Source organism: Anabrus simplex, chromosome 7 (assembly GCF_040414725.1).
Source record: "Anabrus simplex isolate iqAnaSimp1 chromosome 7, ASM4041472v1, whole genome shotgun sequence".
In the NCBI taxonomy this organism is placed as follows: Eukaryota; Metazoa; Arthropoda; class Insecta; order Orthoptera; family Tettigoniidae; genus Anabrus; species Anabrus simplex.
The window spans coordinates 228,697,949-228,715,550 of NC_090271.1; the positions used below are offsets into that span (position 1 = coordinate 228,697,949).

At 39.1% G+C, this 17,602-nt stretch overlaps 1 protein-coding gene across 5 annotated transcripts in view; it reads left to right on the forward strand.

Annotated features, from left to right (window-relative positions):
- LOC136877494 (chromodomain-helicase-DNA-binding protein 6) overlaps positions 1-17,602 on the forward strand; it is a 703,291-nt gene that overhangs the window by 37,337 nt on the left and 648,352 nt on the right. For all 5 annotated transcript variants that reach the window (XM_067151592.2, XM_067151593.2, XM_067151595.2 and 2 more), the window contains exons 2-4: positions 2,599-5,073; positions 10,854-10,982; positions 11,069-11,262. In XM_067151592.2, the coding sequence (XP_067007693.2) occupies positions 2,716-5,073; positions 10,854-10,982; positions 11,069-11,262 (2,681 nt within the window). In that variant the 5' untranslated portion in view covers positions 2,599-2,715. The remainder of the gene's footprint in view (positions 1-2,598; positions 5,074-10,853; positions 10,983-11,068; positions 11,263-17,602) is intronic.

Consider the following 17,602-nt stretch of genomic DNA (forward strand, 5'->3'; position numbering starts at 1 on the left):
ATCTGCTTCGATCTTGTAGTCTGGATGTGGAGCGTGTATGGTAGTAGTTTCAGAATAATAATATTTTCTTGCCTGAACTATATATTTTTTTAATGGCTCCACATAATATCATGTGCAAATTAAATTGCACCTTCACATGATTGGCTGATGATGATACAGAATTAGTGTCGAAACTAGTACCATTCTTTTGTGAATGGCATGTGATATAATTCATGTAAACTATTATTGTATTGAAAAGGTGGATCCAAAATATATTTAATTCATTGTTTCACTAACATATCAAAGGTTTTCACAGACAGAAGTTTGGGAAAGGTCTAAGATGGGGAAGGTAGCAGTCATTTCCTTAATTAAGATTCAGCCCCGGCATTTGCCATGTGTGAAAATTTGATATGACAGAAAATAGTCTACAGGGCTGCTGATGGGATTTGTACCCGCTATCTTCCAAATGCAACCTCACAGCTATGCTGTCCTAACCGCACAGACAACTCGCTCAGTGTTTCCTTTCTTGTTGTCGAGTAAAACTTGTTATGGTTTGTTATTCATGAATAACCCCTGTATTGTGTATCAATGCATGTTTCTTATGCGGAGACTAAAATGTGTTCTCTGCGCAAGAACTCTTCCTCTTGCTGTGATGTCCGAATAAAACACACATTTTTCTCGAAAAGACGTAGTGGTTATGAAAGATATGAAACACTTGCTGTTCATTGCCACAGTGTGTAGACATTCCTGGTTAGGTCGTAGGATTTGAGAATATGCCAATATCTATGTCTATAGTGAAAAGTATGGTTTATTGATTTTTTTCAGTATAAACACCACTTGTACTAAGATGGACTGAGTAAAGAAGGAAAATAATTTGTGAGGTACAGTTCGGCTTAACCCTCTCAGTGCCGCGCGTATTAGTTAGGTACTAGTCAAGAGTGCCACCCATATTTTGTCCGATTTGCAACTCTAGAAAAAAAATTATCACACTCGATTTACACCCATTCTCAGTGAATCTTTTTTCTACCATATAAAAGGAATGTTCCTTACATTAGTGGCACTTGATACTAAAATCATTTCTAGTTAAAATAAGTCAAATTTAAAATACATTGAATGAAAATCCACAATTTAAGGCAAATATGTAGTTCTAAAAATCAGTATGACTCACTATCTGACGGTATTTCTTGTACCACAGACTCTTGACTGTCGTTTTGGATAAAATTATGTTATTTGGAGCGTTAATATGCAATAAAAATCAAAATATAAGCTACAGGTTCAGCATCATGAGGAGGGGCATGTTTCGGTCTCGGTAACTCGAGTGGGTGAGATGGGTGGTATGGTAAATCATTACCACAGGTACCTTCACTAAATAATGGCAGTGTGTGATATTGTTAATACCAATATCACCGTGGAAATCTTCGTTACTTTCAGAATTATCTCGAACGTCGGCAATTGACGGTGTTCACTTACAAAATAGTTTTCAGAACCACTCTCACTGACTATAACCTCACTAGAAGTGTTTTCAACACTATTATGAAGTCCAGTTCACTTTTTGACTCGGACATAATCGTTATTCCCTAAACTATAAATGTAAGCAGTTAGATCATCATCGTTTGTAGATACGTCGTCCCGTAGGTTGGCCATCACTGTTGACATGTGCGGACATGACCTTCACATTTTTAAATGTTCCTTGCGCGAAAACAATTTTATGCAGCTCCTAGTGGTAAATTTGGAGACTACACACCTTCCTTGATAAGAATATACTGATATGTGCTACCATCTAGTGGAAAAGGAAGAACTACAACGGTTTGTAAACGAGTCTGCACGAGGGATGAAATATTCCTGGCACTTTCAGCGAGATCACGGAGGAATAAAAAATCATCCCTTGGCGCTCAGAGATGATATATATGTAAATTATGTTTTAGATTGTGTTGAATTGCTTGTGTTCTGTAAACAGTGAAGGATCAGCCTGAAAATGTGTTTAGATACTTGACCTGTCTTTCTGCCTATAGAAACGACGAGTGCTTCTAACTTTTAAAATGTGGTTGTATGCAGTAGATTATTTATCCACTGATGTCTTATTAAATACAAGATATAATGAAACTTAAATAAGTTTGCATTATTGTATGTTTAACTCTGAGTGATAATTTATTAATTGAAACAATACACAGATTGTAAGATGTTCAAAACAGCTAATGCAAGTTGGCAGTGCAGCTCTACTATTTTTCTCTTGTGGCATATTTATCATGTTCTTTTTTTATGAATGAGTCTTATATCTTATAATATTACATTTTAAAAATTGATTCCAGTTTTTTCATGTAATTATTGAATTGAATACCTCCATGTTTTCTGTGATTTGTTTTCTGTGCAATTGTAATATTTCGTGTTTTTTTCATAGGCTTTTGTTGCAGGAGTAATTGTACAAGCTAGGTTAGCTCAGTCGGGAAAAGCTATGGCGACTATGTTACATTTAATACATAAGCGTATAGCTTTTCCCCTTTGATCTAATCCAGATATCAGCCCACTGTTGAAGAGGAGCCTCACTAGTTGAAATTTGTTCCTTTGTGTTCTGCTAATATTTATTTCTTCTTCAGCTCAGTCTTTCTTTTGTTGTTTCAGATCATATTCACTCCCTTCTCACCTGTGGATTGAAAATTCTGACAATGGCAACTTGTATAGATGATACTCTGCTAGGGGGCAGGTCCAAATTATCAAGACAAGTTACAGGATAGTTGCATGGTTAAAATGGATTCCTATGATTTATTTGGAGAGGATGTTGGGAGTAGTATGCTGGATGGCTTAGCTGAGCTGGGAGCTGACAATTTTGATCCAGCCCCTCCATCAGTGACAGGTACATCGAGAGATGCTACTGCTTCTGGAACTGGGTATGTTCAACCAACATATGGGCATCAGATGTCCAGTTTGCAGCAAGAATCTCCTCTTCAGAAACTTGCTTCTTTTGGTGGAGAATTTACACCTTCTAACCACCTAGATCCCTCTTCCCAGAATTTATTTCATCAAAACCAAGGTGGTTACGACAATACTACTAGACCAATGTGTCCTCCCAATTCTGTTGGTGGGTATCAAGGTCATGTCAGATCAATGGCTCCCCAACATGATATTCGACGACCACCTCACCCTCAAGCACCTTCAAGCCAGTATGCTCCATACTGCCCTCCTGAAAACATGTACCCAATGGAACAACAGCAAAGCTTGAACTTGGATGGGGGTGGGATGCAGAGTTGGAATAATACTCCAAACTATCCTGGTAATATAAGACACTACAACCAAATAAACCAAGGTGGCTATCGCCAGCACGTTAATTACCCTCATCAACAGGATACCATTGGGGCTCAACAGAAATTAGCACAACAGCAACAACAACAGTATTCTACTAACCAGCAAGGTATAATGGGTTCAATGATGCAGCCTCATCAAAACTACCCAATAGCTCAGCAACAGCGAATGCAGTCCACTGTGAACATTTCTCAACAACAACAACAACAGCAGCAGCAGCAGCAACAATGTTACCCCCAAGGTTCCCAAGGCATTGTGTACCCAGGTTCCAATACCGCTGGTCCTATGAGCCAGTCGTATAGTGGATATAACAGAATGCCACATCATGTTCAGTATTCTCAACAGCAATTGGAGACTCCACAGCAAAATTCGTATAGTCATATGCAACAGCAGACACAAATGAGCCATCCAGGATATGGACAGTCCTCTGGTGCTATCAATCACCAACAGTTGCCAAGACCTATAGGGATTGAAGTATCTACTGGTAGTGGTTCTAACCAGTATGGTGTGGGAGCTCAAAAGCAACATAATCAACCTATGGGAGGTGCAAGTCCTCAGTATCGAGCCCCATTTCCACAACTTTCTCCACAGATGTCTCCTCGTCCTCAGATGTCCCCTAGACCAAGTCAACCTCAGCAGATGTCTCCTCGTCCAGTGATGTCTCCTGCTAAACCTAGTACCCTTTCTCCTCATCCACACTCCCAACAGCCTACTTTATCACCTCGGCCAGCTACAGCCCTAACTCCCAAGTCAGCTACTTCATCTCCAGTTTCTATGTCTGTGCCAACATTTTCACAACAAAGTACCTTGCAGCAGTTGGAGCAAATGGTCATGCCACCTGTATCTGGCAATTCAACTGATTATCCTGCTTATCAGCCGCGTGTTTCTCTCGCTCCACATCAACAGGGTACGCCAGTATCTCCAGCAATAGGTCCAAGAATGCCCGTATCACCACAGCAGTGGCCTCATCAGCCTCCAAGACCTCCTGTTACCATTAATGGTGGAATAAATATGTTAGAACCACAAGCAAGTCAAGGAATACCACCTTATGTTCCTCATACAACAGAGTCAAGAATGTTAGAGTCCACCAAGTCTCTTCAGTCATCGATAGATGGAGTAGGGCAACATGATATAGGTTTGACTTCTCTGTCCAGTTCGGTGACTGCGTCAAACACAGTCAGTGACACTAGTGTGTCACAATCGGACTTTAATGGTTCATCATCACAATTATTAGGGGATAAGTTCGCTGCTAATGACAGGACTCAAAATGTAAATAGCGGAGGAGATAATAGTAGTATGAATTCTCACATTCCTCCTCCTCTGTCTGGTACGCCAAATACTAAAACTTCTGATCTCGATAACATCACACATTCGCAGCCTTTGGAACCCGATGTTTCACAGCCTTTGCCACCTTCAGGTATGGATTTGAAGGCCTCTAGTGTAAGCAGTAATATGTTACCATTGCCAACACCCAGTGTAGGTGTACCGACAACTGGACAAGGTTTTCCTGATTTTGCCACTGCCAACGGTGCCAGTATTCCATACCAGGATCCAAGTAATATAGATGAAATGATGAATCCGAGTGCTGTTCCTGTTCCATATAACAGCAGACTTGATGGAGAACCCAACGGGGGGCCGTTGATTGGTCCTCCTCCAGGCCTGTATGATCCACCTCATGGACTCGGCTTGTCTGCGGTCTATCAGTCTCCTATCAGTCACCAACAGGAGATGGCAGCACTTCAACAACAGCTCCAGGAGCTGTACTGCATGCCTCCTGCTCCTCAGAACCAAGAAAAGGTAAATGTTAATTTACACTCTTCTGTCAAATATAGAATGCTATTTCAGCTGATCTTTTCCTCTCTCTATGGGGCATCTGTGTAGAATTACATACGTTTGATGTAAGTTATAATTGATGACTTTTCATTAAGCCATGGTTTAGAATAACTCTGATAAATAACTTGATGGCCCGTTCATCCTCCTTCGCTTGAACGTATGAATTTTTTGTGATCCAGCATAGAACCATAATGTGATAATTGTTTAAAGGGGAAATACAACTAGAGATTCTGATTTATGTTAAGCCTACTTCTCTAGAACTGTTAGGTTCTTCAGTCTATTTAAACTAACTTATGATTAAGTCTTTTTAAAAATAGAAAATGCCTGAAAAATAAAACTTTTAACAGATTATACCTGAAAAAGATTTCTAGAAATGTTCCTTTTCAGGTATAACCTGTTGTTTAAAATATTCTTTTTCAGGTATTTTGTAAAAGAATTATATAATCATAAATTAGTTTTGACAGACTGAAAATTCTAGTAGTAAATTAACTAAGATGAAATTGAAAAGAAATTGCTTCCACTGTAAAGAAAAAAAAAAAAAGTAATGGTTTATGGTGTGTAGTCACGTTCTAGTTTGTGAACCATGGCTAGTGGCTGAGCGGCCTAATAAGTGGTCCTGAGAGTTGGGATACCAGGTGCCTATGGAACGGGAGTGGGCATATCAAGACATTTTCTGAGTCGTGGGTCTCCTTGTGCTTAGGACAATCTACCAGTGGTCCCTAACCCTTTAGAGGAGAGATCCTCGCTTGGACTACATATAAGTAAAGGTAGCATCCTTCTCCACAGAATTTTCACCAAGCACGCTCAGAATGTTTTAAGTAAGCCTCACACCTATTGGAGTAACAGTCATCCACTCATATTTGACAGGTGAGGGACTCCTTGGAAACAACTTGGTGAACGATATGGAATTCGATGGGAAGCTATGATGATTAAACTGTTGTTTCCAAACTTATTTAATCGTTATATATACACAAGATAAGACTCGTTTGAGCACACCTAACATCAATAACTATTGTTGCTACAAGTAACTATTCACAAAAAGTCCATTAGAGGCACTGTTAACTCGTTAATTCATATACCTGCAAATACTTGCACAATGCCATGTGCACAATTTTTTTGAAAGACTGTACATGATGATTTACTGCATTATTCAGTGATTGAGAGATTTGGTTTGGTTTTGCAAATATTTCAGCAACTACCTGTCCAAAAGTGGTTAGTTTAAAGATAAGTAGAAATCTGATGTCAACATTTATTTACATTCCCTCGAATGATTCAAACTTATTTTTCTGTCATTTCTGACATTTTCATGACGGGTCAGCAGAAATATCTCTCTGGGCTGTTTCTGGCCTGCGGGCTGTCTATTGAGGTATATTTTTTCTTTGCAGTTTTCTTCTTTTTATGACATTGTTGCAGAAAATTTATTTTGACTTGAGTCTTTTCTCCCTCCTGATTTTTGGCAGCAATTTAAAAGAAAAGGCAAAAAAATTGCACTTCTTTGTCACTTCCTTTTTCCAGACTACCTCTAGGTAGGGTAGTGTATCAAACCATGCCGTTACATTCTGTCTTTCCATAAGTTCTCTTTCAAATACTTTGCTCCAGTACATTCCACAATAGTTTCCTCCTACTTTGCTACACATCACCTTATTTTCTGCCATTGTGTCCATTAGAAGTTTGTTTTGGAATCCTCTTTCCTGACATTTTGAGTGCTTTGTATATAAAGATTTACTGAATTATTCATTCTGGTTTGTGTCCCGAGTGAAAAACCCATAATCCGCAGCACTGATGCGTTGGGAAGACGGTCGTTAAATACTCATCAGCATGCGACATGGTGGTGGTTTCTTTTTTTATTTTTATATTTTTATTCGATTCAGTCCTTTTCAGAATCTCAAGAACTTTTTGTTTAGCCAGCGTTTAGAACTTTCAGTGATCATCCAAATCCGTAATAATTGGCGTTGTGGGTTATTCCTCGTCAAAGAGCTCCCTTTAGGGCAAAATTCTGTAATTTGTTTCTGTGTAGTTGAAAGGAGGTTATGTATAGTGTTATCACATGAAAATATCTCCAATTTTCTCATTCTCCTCTATTTTTTAAAAGAAAAGTACATAATAAACTGTACCTTTCGCGAAACAAACCAAAAACACGCACATTTTTGTCCGAGGGAATGGCACGAAGATTGGAGCGCCTGAAGAAGTAGCGGGAGGACAGCAAATCCCGAATAATCCCTTGAAAGAGAACTGAATGATAGACTGACTAAAGTGATTCTATGCGGTCATAAAACAAGAAGAAGAAGTAGTGACGGTAGATTCGAGAACTACGCGTACACAATAACAAATTAAAAATAATAATAAAAATAAATGTTAATAAAATGTGAATGAGGAAATAGTAAATAATATAGACACTTAACACGTTGAGTGCCAAGCCGATTTTAGCGCACTATTCCACTGGTGCCAGGCATAATTTCAATAGTATTCCGCTGGTGCCACAGCAATTATACGTCTTGTAGGCTGTGTATATAATCTTGATGTACTAAGTAAACTTTCTCATCATACCAAGGTCATGTGTGATGCCATATGGTGTCACATCAATTTTTACTAAGCATAAAATATAGCGTACCGGGCGAGTTGGCCGTGCGCTTAGAGGCGCGCGGCTGTGAGCTTGCATTCGGGAGATAGTAGGTTCGAATCCCGCTATCGGCAGCCCTGAAGATGGTTTTCCGTGGTTTCCCATTTTCACACCAGGCAAATGCTGGGGCTGTACCTTAATTAAGGCCACGGCTGCTTCCTTCCAACTCCTAGGCCTTTCCTATCCCATCGTCGCCATAAGATCTATCTGTGTCGGTGCGACGTAAAGCCCCTAGCAAAAAAAAAAATATAGCGTGACGCCATATGGTGTCACAGAATTTTTGATGTTTTATATGGAATGTATTTAAAGATAAAAATTTCATTGTTCCGTATTGAAATTATTGATGTTAAAAATTAAATAACTGGAAAGGAGGTTCAACCTATTCAATACTCAAAAGAAAGAAACGTAGCAATCACATTTCTATTTGAATGGGACCGGTTTCGACCTTAGTCTAGGTCATCATCAGCCATAAAAAACATGTAAAATGTTTAAGAATGTTGTAGGTCAGTTTTTTCACTCTGTTAGGCACAAAGACACGACATCACATTATGTTCTGCACAAAGTCACAACATTAACAATCAACTTGCGAAGATCAAAAAGGCTTGAATTCGCAGACGAACAGATCTGTAGAAGAAAGCCGCCAGCTCCCGGTGACTACGCGGCACACTCAAGGTCACGCGCTGCGGCCAAACACCAAAGTAGAGTGGGGAACGTTTCGAAGGTCCAGAACCTGTCACAAATTTCAAATATCAAATTTTTATGATAATTCAAACTAACACAATATTTACGAAAACCTGCTGAAATGCAAAACAAGTCCTCTATTACATTACATATTGTTACCCCCCTGTGGGTGGGGGGCGCAGATGAGGAATACACCCCCGGTATACCCTGCTTGTTGTAAGAGGTGACTGAAAAGGGGCGACGTAGGCGCGGACACGGATTGTGGTTTGGTACTATGTGTTGGACCATCTGTGGATGGGAAGAGTTGAGAACATCCACACGTAATTCCTGTAGAAGGAGACTAAAAGGGTCATGTGGCCACAGGTCTGCTCTTTATTCTTTTTGAGGCTTAGTTGTAGACCGATTCAAAATTCTTGATGTGCGTGCTCCTGTGGCTGAAGAAGTATCAATTTGAAGATTTAGACGCTCCTGTCTTGTAAATGGAATATCTTTCTGTGTCCCTACACAAGGACCTCAGTCATCATTGTTCACATGATTGTGCACACCATTTGCACCAGCATCGTCCCCACCTATAATGTCACTATCAGTATCGCCACTGTCTTCCATATCACTCGATACATTCATCATGCTGTCAGGGCACTCATTGTCACTAGCGTTATATTAACTGTCATTAACACTTAAATCTTTCTCTCCATCAAAATCAATAAGTAATTCACAAATATCCGATTCACTAATTCTTGTCTTAGTAAGTCACCATTTCTACCAATAATATTACCAATATCTTCCATTTCTTTATATTCTTGCACAGCTATACAAACAGAATGATAATTCTCTCGTAAACGAAGAAAAAACAATACCTGGGGTGCTTTCACTTGTAAGAATGATCACGGGCCAGTCAGTGGTTTTGGAAGAATACTGTAGCGCCATATGGTGGCACATAGTAGCAATACGTAGCTGGAATAGACCCTGTAGTTCGCACTTCACGTAGTACCAATTTTACGCGCATAGATGTCACAGCTGATTTTCTACAACGCATCGCCCAAAACTCTGCTGTGCCGCCGTATGGCGTCACGCCAACTCTGATTTCAAGACCTGTGTGCCGCCATATGGCGTCACGCCATCTCTAATTTGAAGACCAATGTGACACCATATGGTGTCACGTGGCACCTAGCGTGTTAATAATATGACTAAGGAAATAGAAAATGATGCAGTGGCGGTGAATTCACATCAGAACGTGGAAACGTGATGAGTATCCAAGTAACTAATCTCATTTTGTTCCGTATTGAAGATACAGTAAGTAAACTCTTTCAAGATTAAAATTACTGTATCCACCTTTTCAATACAAATATATATTTTTAGTGATTAAATTCTACATGAATTAAAAACACCAGTTAGGGACATGTCTCGCCCTAGTTACGGGCATCTTCAGCCTATATTAATCTTAAGGTCAAGAATTAAAACTATAAACATTGGAACTTATAGTAAGCTAAATACAATTGTCTTATGCTTTTACAATGTACAATATGTACAATAATTTTAATCTTGAAAGAGTTTACTGACGAGTATCCTTCGATATGCAATATTAAATCAAATACAGGGAACACTTACATGCCTAAAAATGACAACTAAGAGATGAGAGTGGAAGGTGCTTGGATGCCCTATGAGGTCCATGGGCAACGGCTGAGTGGCCTAGTAAGTGGTCCTGAGAGTCGGGATACCAGTTGCTATGGAATGGGAGTGGGCGTCTCGGACATATTCTGAGTCCTGGCCCTCCTTGTGCTCAGACGGCTAGGACTATACAATTCACCGGTAGTCCATAACCCGTTACAGGACAGATCCTCACTTGGACTATGTGTAAGTAGTTACGTTCACGTCTCTAATTTCATCGTGCATCATCCTTATGACGTTTGAGCATTTGTCACCGACGGCTTACTGCTTTGCGGAGTGATTACTATGTCGGTCAACATTCAATTTTTTCGCACTGTTTTTAACAGTGTGCTGCATCTCTGTGAACAGGTAGTGGGGTCAGTATGTGAACCGTTCGTCGTTTTGACATTTCTCTTGCTTTGGGATAGTGAAATTACTCCACCATGTATTCACAGACAACTGCGGTGGCCTGGCTAGCCCTGCGCTGTGACTTTAACAATTATGCACATTGTGTGTGTCAGTCTAGCAGTTGCCTTGTAGAATATTTGTAATATAATTTTTACTGCTTAAATTGTAAGCCAATATTTTCTGCCCCTAAATGAAGGTCTAAAATTAAAAATTCTTCTGTTTGAAATAATCCATTCCTCCTCCCCCTACTACTACTAGTGGTGGTGGTGGCATTAGGAGGAGGAGGAGGATGTTATCCTCGATGCTATGTCGTGTGCTTGTTATCAATAATTTTGTGGTAGTTTTCAGTTGTGTAGAAAACTTTTTTTTTTTTTCCCCACTCCCATAGATCGCTCGTCTTCAGGAGAGATTAGATCTTGTTCGACGTCATGAGGCAAGTGGGCAGTGCATGGGTGGAGCACATTGCATTTTGTCAGATTCTCTATTTGGAACAAGTCTATTGGACAGTGTGTCTCAGGTTAGTCATTTAAATTATTTATTGTATGCAAATAAATATTATTGAAAAGAGTGTATCTTTTATATTCAAGAAATGGATTATTACAGGTGACAAGTACAACAGGAAAAGTCAGAGGTAAAGCACCGAGGAAAAAAAGTAGGAAAAAACTTGATGAAAATATGTTACCTCTACCTCCTCAAATGGAGCCAAATGAGATGGGGGAGTTTGGGGTACTAGAACCAATTGATCCACTTGGAATGCCTGGGGTAGATGACAAGCCGAAGAAACCAAAGTCTCCACGGTAAGTTCTAAATAATCTTATTAACCCATTGGGGTCCATTGTTGGACTCAGTTCGACATACACCGCTCATGTCCTGTGTCAGACTTGGTCTCATATAACTTAAGATTAAATTTCTTGTAAATTTACGGGAAATGGTTTTGATTTTGAATTTTTATCTCTGGTAATACATCATATGTGAAATAATGTTTATGTTCTGCAGTAACATGGCATTTACTATGTACAGAATTTACAATCAGTTATGTAATAGTAATGATTTTGTTGGTGATTTTTCATCTCAAAAGGAAATTATATATCACTGATGCCTGAGAGGACAAAAAGCCAAGGATTGTGCCGTATGTTGAGACTGGAAATTGATGGGTGGTAGTCAGTTATTTTTCTAAGGAACCTATCCAAGGAACTCATGTCTCCATCCCCAACAAATGCTTCTGAAAAGACCCAATGACACACAAAAAAAAATCTTGATACAAGTGTTGTCGACTGGTTGACAGTATAACATTTTGCACAAATTTCTTTCAAATTGTTAATTATTGTATAGAATAAACATGTTTTTTCCATTTTCACCTGGTTTTAAATTGGACCTGCGGGGGATGCTATTGGAAATAGAGTCCAGAGGGTTAGTTGAGTTTATTGATCAGGATCTTTGTTTCTGTTTACCTTGGTTCTTATTAATTAGGATGTAACTTGCATTTAAAATGTGAGTTAGGATGTAACTTGTTTTTAAAACTTGAAAATGTATGTATTGTTTGCTCTGGATATGAAGATTTCTCCTTTTTTCCTTTTCATTCATTATGGCAATGAATGGCCCAAGAATACTTAACCATTGACTTGGCAGTTGCTAGATGTTTTCTTCCAGTTGTTGTTGCTATTGTTGTTTGAGTCATCAGTCCATAGACTGATTTGATACAGACCTCCAAGTCATCCTATTCTGTGCTAACCTTATCATTTCTACATGACTACTACATCCTACGTCTGCTCTAATCTGCTTGTCATATTCGTGCCGTGGTCTACCATGCCTTCCTATTCTGTGCAAAACTTTTCGTTTCTACATGACTACTACATCCTACATCTGCTCTAATCTGCTTGTCATATTCGTGCCGTGGTCTATCCCTACCATTCTTACCACCTACATTTCCCTCAAACACCGACTGTAGAAATCCTGGGTGTCTTAAGATGTGCCCTATCATTCTATCTCTTCTTCTTTTCAAATTTAGCCTAATCAATCTCCTATCACCAATTCGATTCAGTATCTCTTCATTCGTGATTGTATATACCCATCTCACCTTGAGCATTTCACTGGTTCGCCTTTCTTCTTCCATCTTTTTGACTTTTCCAGACATCTTCAGTGTGCCTCCAAACTGACTTAAAGCTTTTTCACTCTGATTTCCCTTTTTTGTTGGGGTCCAGGTCTGTGCTGCATATGCCACATCAGGTCTCTCACACTCTGGTAGAATGTATTTTCCTGTTGACTCCTTTTATTGATCTCCCTGTCTTGCACTGCATCCTGCAGAAGTTTGCTTCCTAAGTATAGTCCCTGTCATATAAGCACATACACTAAGGGAACAACCAAGAATTTTTGTAGTTTCTCGGCTGACCTTACATGGCAGCTGCAAGAATTCTTGTTTTTATGGACGTCGTGTTTCCTTGATTGCTGTTACAATCTGGTGGCGAAATTATAAGTTTTAAATGGTGTAATCATGGAATAAATAGTATAAGGCAACTTTTGCTCCATCTTCTTTTTCTTTAAACCTCCATGATAAAATAATATCGGAAATGTAGAGCTATTCCTTGTAGTTTCAGTGCAGCTGTCAACATGGCGCGGTGCATGCAGTTGCTAACAGATACGAATATCTATGATGAATTATGTGCATACTGGTTATTAGATATACTTATTAGATGTAACTAGAGACAGTGAATTAGATATTTCTAATTATGTGAGTGATTCTGACATTGCTTTTGGTCGTTCTATGTCAAATCGTGGACAACAATCTCGTGTGTTGCTATACAGCAGTGACTCAAATGCACACAAGTCGAGTATAGATAGCCCTTGTAGTATGTAGCAGGTATAGGTCAGTCAGTGGCTTCTCAAAAGATAATCCAGTTCATAATTTAAAAGTTAGAGGTCGATATCTAGAGTAGTTTTTGCGTTACATGAGTTTGAGTGCAGCAGTTTAAATTTGTTCTTGCAGGCTTGAACTATCGAGTCGACAGGGGGTAGTAGCCTCTGTTTGGACCCAGTCTCCAATGTATTAATATTGAGGGTAGTGATTTGCAGTTATTTTCTAACTGTTGGATGTGATTCAGTGTCACAAACCATACAGTTTCATCATCATCAGTTTTCCACTCCACTTGCCCGGGTGTGGTTTACGAGCACTCTCCACTTCTGTCTGTCCATGTACCACTCTTCTCTCAAGATGACATCCCAGCTGATTCCTCTTGTTCCTATGTCCTCTTTCACTTGGTCCAGCCACCTCTTCCTACCGGTCGTTTTCCGGCCACGACTGTGTGTAGCCATTGTTTTGCTGTCCTTCCATCGTCCATTCATTTGACATGGCCAAACCATTTCAAACGGGCCCTTGTCACTTTTTCATTCAGGGATGGATACACACCAGCTTGCTCCCTTATTCTTTCATTCCCTACCCTGTCCCTTTTTGTCTTCTGTACCATAGTTCGTAGGAACTTCATTTCTGCGGCTTGTAGTTTGCTGTCCACTTGTTGGGTTGTTGTGCAGGTTTCTAGGCCATATGTTATTATGGGGGTGAAGTATGATTGGAATAGAATCTGCTTTGATCTTAAGGGAACTTGTTCGTTCCAGAGGAGGTTCCGAACTTGATGGTAAAACTGAGCTGATTTTTGAATGTGGTTGTTAATCTCATGCTGTATTCTGTTATCACTTGAAATGATGCACCCAAGATATTTATATTGGTGTACTGTTTCCAGTTGTGTACCTTCCAGCATTATTTTTCCTTTCTTGTTCTGCCTGTTGACAGACATAGTAACAGTTTTCGATTTATTTATTGTTAATCCGTGTGCTTTCAAATGTTCATTCCAGGTGTTCAGCCTCTCTTGGACTTCCTTCTCTGTATTTCCCCAAACCATACAGTTTAATCCTGTTAATCCTGCACTATATAGTCATGATTTTTTCATTACTCTGCAAGATTATATGGTACTGCCGTATTGTGAAAATCACTAGTGTTATATTTGGGGGAATAAGTAAAATAAGCATGTTATTTTTGTCTGCAGGATTGTAAATATGTATGGTTAATACTATGTAAGTAGAATTGTGGCATGTTCGAATAACACATTTAATAACGTAGTTGGTGTTACAAGATGAAAGCAGTATTTTATTAATACGGTCTTATTTTGTCCATTTCGTGTGTATAGAATTCAACAAGGAAGTATAAGCAAGGAAAATCTGCAAGTGCTCCTCTGAGAAGGAGAGCAATGTTGCCTCCAATATAAAGATCAGTTCATTTGAAATTGAAGGAAATCTCTTTGTCAACCTTGTTTTGTACGGTTCAGTACGTTTTGGAGACTTACCCATAGTGTATTCTTATTTACTTATTGCATATGTACGTGTACTGGATTTGCTTGTGTGTATTATTACAGCGTGGTTTCACTTCAGTCCGACAAGTAAAAGCATATTTCAAGAGGGGGGGTTTGCACGCTTAATTATTTACGCAAGACAAACGCCAAATAATACAGTTATAGTGTGTGTATATTTCCTTAATTCCTCACTGAGCTTGTAAACCGACTTAATTATGAATATCTTGATTGATCATTTACTTGCGTAAAAAAGAGAATTGAGTGGCAATATTTGCTTTTCACTGTATTGCCTTACGTGCCGAGTACTATACTTGAAGTTCTCCATTATTTCAAGGTTTTGCCCTCCGTTTTTATAATTCCTTTCCCTTCCCTTTCTCTTGTAGTTAACTCCATAGTCATACTCTTTTCCACGCTGATTTTCATTCTGTAAGTTTTAATAATCTTACTAAGCATGTCGAGTTGCCCTCGTACTTCCTCTCTGTTGGCTCCCCACGCCATAAAATCATCTGCAAGCAGTTTTACCTTCAGCTCTGTCTCCATATTTTTCTCCTTCACAATTTTGTTCATAACCGTTATGAATATCAATAATTTTGATTGCTCCCTTTCTTGTCATAGTCCAGTTTCATTCTAAGAGCTCTGTCCTCACGTGTGTCTGGACACTGCTGCAACAGTTTTTGTATATTGTTTGCATATATTCTATTGTCTGTTGGGAAGTCCACTGTGATGCATTACTTTTCATACTTCTGCCTTTTTTTTTTTTAATTACGCAGACCATAAATAAATTAGATGAGAATACCATCCGATCGTATTGGTTTCCACCATGTGCTTTTGTTTGTATACAGGCTATAGTTGATACTGAGCAGACATCTAAATTACTAGTGGATCCGTGCGCTGCTCCACAGCATTCCTTATAAATATGTCAGATAACTCATCTTGATATGCCTGTCGTCATATTGTTTTTCCTGCCCATTTCAATAATTTTATTAACATTTAATGCTGATAATGTAGTTTATGGATTTTCCAAAAATAAAAATAAAATGTGTTTATTTTTAAAGAAGATTCCAGGTACCAATTTTAACATCTGTAATATTTTCAGTTGTACGATCCCGCCCATGTGTGTGTCTTACCCTACAGTTTTCTTTCCCAAACGGTAAGTTGTCATATGTTTACCATACCGTTTGGGAACGAACTTTGACTTAAACGGCATACAGAGTGTCACAGTTCATCTCAGCTTCCCCAAAGACTATGAATTCGTCACTAATATCGTTTGGATTTTTAAGTTTCACCCCCTACCTTTAGGGGTGCTAGGGGTTTTTTGCCCCTACAGTAATTTTTCCAGATAAAAGCAGAAATAAGTTTTAAGGAACACATCATAATCTTCACATACTGTTCGGTAGGCAACCCGCTGTTCGGACTTGTCTTGCGGTTTACTTATCTTCCCCTATTTTATTTTTCACCCCTTAGTGCTGAATTACCAATCACATTTCGTTCAAACAACTTCATAATCCCTTTCAGATGTAGTAAGAACAAACTGTGAAAATGTCAGCAAAATCGGTCCAGTGGTTTTTGAGTCTATTAGCTTCAAACATACCAACATCCAATTTTATATATGTAGATTAATCTTCCAATTACGTACACAGGGAGGCAACTAGTAGCACTCACATGTGAACCAAAGAAGGCATTTCGTGAATTGGGGGTTTGTTGTACAGCAGGTAAACCAAAGTCCTGGGAATATTTCAGAATATTTCAGACCCGGCCCCTGCAGTGATATTCATGCATATTTAATTTGTACCATAGTTAATTATTTTTGCAAAATAAATCAATCTTTAGCTTCTTGCTTAATTCTTTCTCTTCCTCATTTTAATATCAATGATGCCCAGTTGTGGAGCTGTTACTGGAGATACTCTGGGGTTAGCAGAACACAGTTGCAGTTTGTTGTTGGCAGCTGCCTACGTTTCTGCATAAGTAGAACTAAAAATTCATTGTTGGTCCAAGCTGCTGTTAGGCTCGCCTCTTCTTTGTACCTCATGTAGCTGTAGGTCAAGTACACATAGCTATCGTCCTCTTCTTTTACTGGCTTGAAACATGTTACCGACTCGCACAGAACTTTCAGATGTGATCTTTCTTTGAAACACGTGCTGACTATCTGATCATCTTCATTTCCATGGTGTTTATATGATAGGTATCCAAAATTTTAAACCATAATTTGGTGCAGGCCTAACCACCATTGTATAGAGCCATTGTCTTAAGCTTCAATGGCATCCTGTCATTGTAGATCACAAGCAAATTTTGTTTCCACTTCTGTCAGCCCACACTGAATCTGAGATTTACATTAACATATTCACAGTTTTTCACATGGAGAGCTGTACAGTGAATTTTAATCAAAAATAGGTTGCTTAAACCCACTGATCTGTGTACCTGGGTGGCTGGTGGCTTGGGTAGCAGTAAGCCGAATAGAAGATGACTGGCGTAGTAAGATGGCAGCGAGCGCATGGTGCAATAGACTACGAGGAGCGCGCTTGCATTGTTTATGCTTAGTTCAGTGACGCCAGGCCTCTTGATTGTAGTTCCACGAGTGTTCTGTGCTGTGTTATTGCAAAGTAAATAGTAGTGTATTTTACGAATTTAGGTTCGTTGCCTTGTAGTATACTTGTGGATTACAGGATTCAATTTAAATATGTATGTCTTTATCTGAAATATGAATGAAGAAACTTTCTACGGGGTATTAACTTACCGCAGTGTTCAGCTTATGGATGTACAAACAGAACCAATCAGCAGAAGGAGAAATCATTTCATC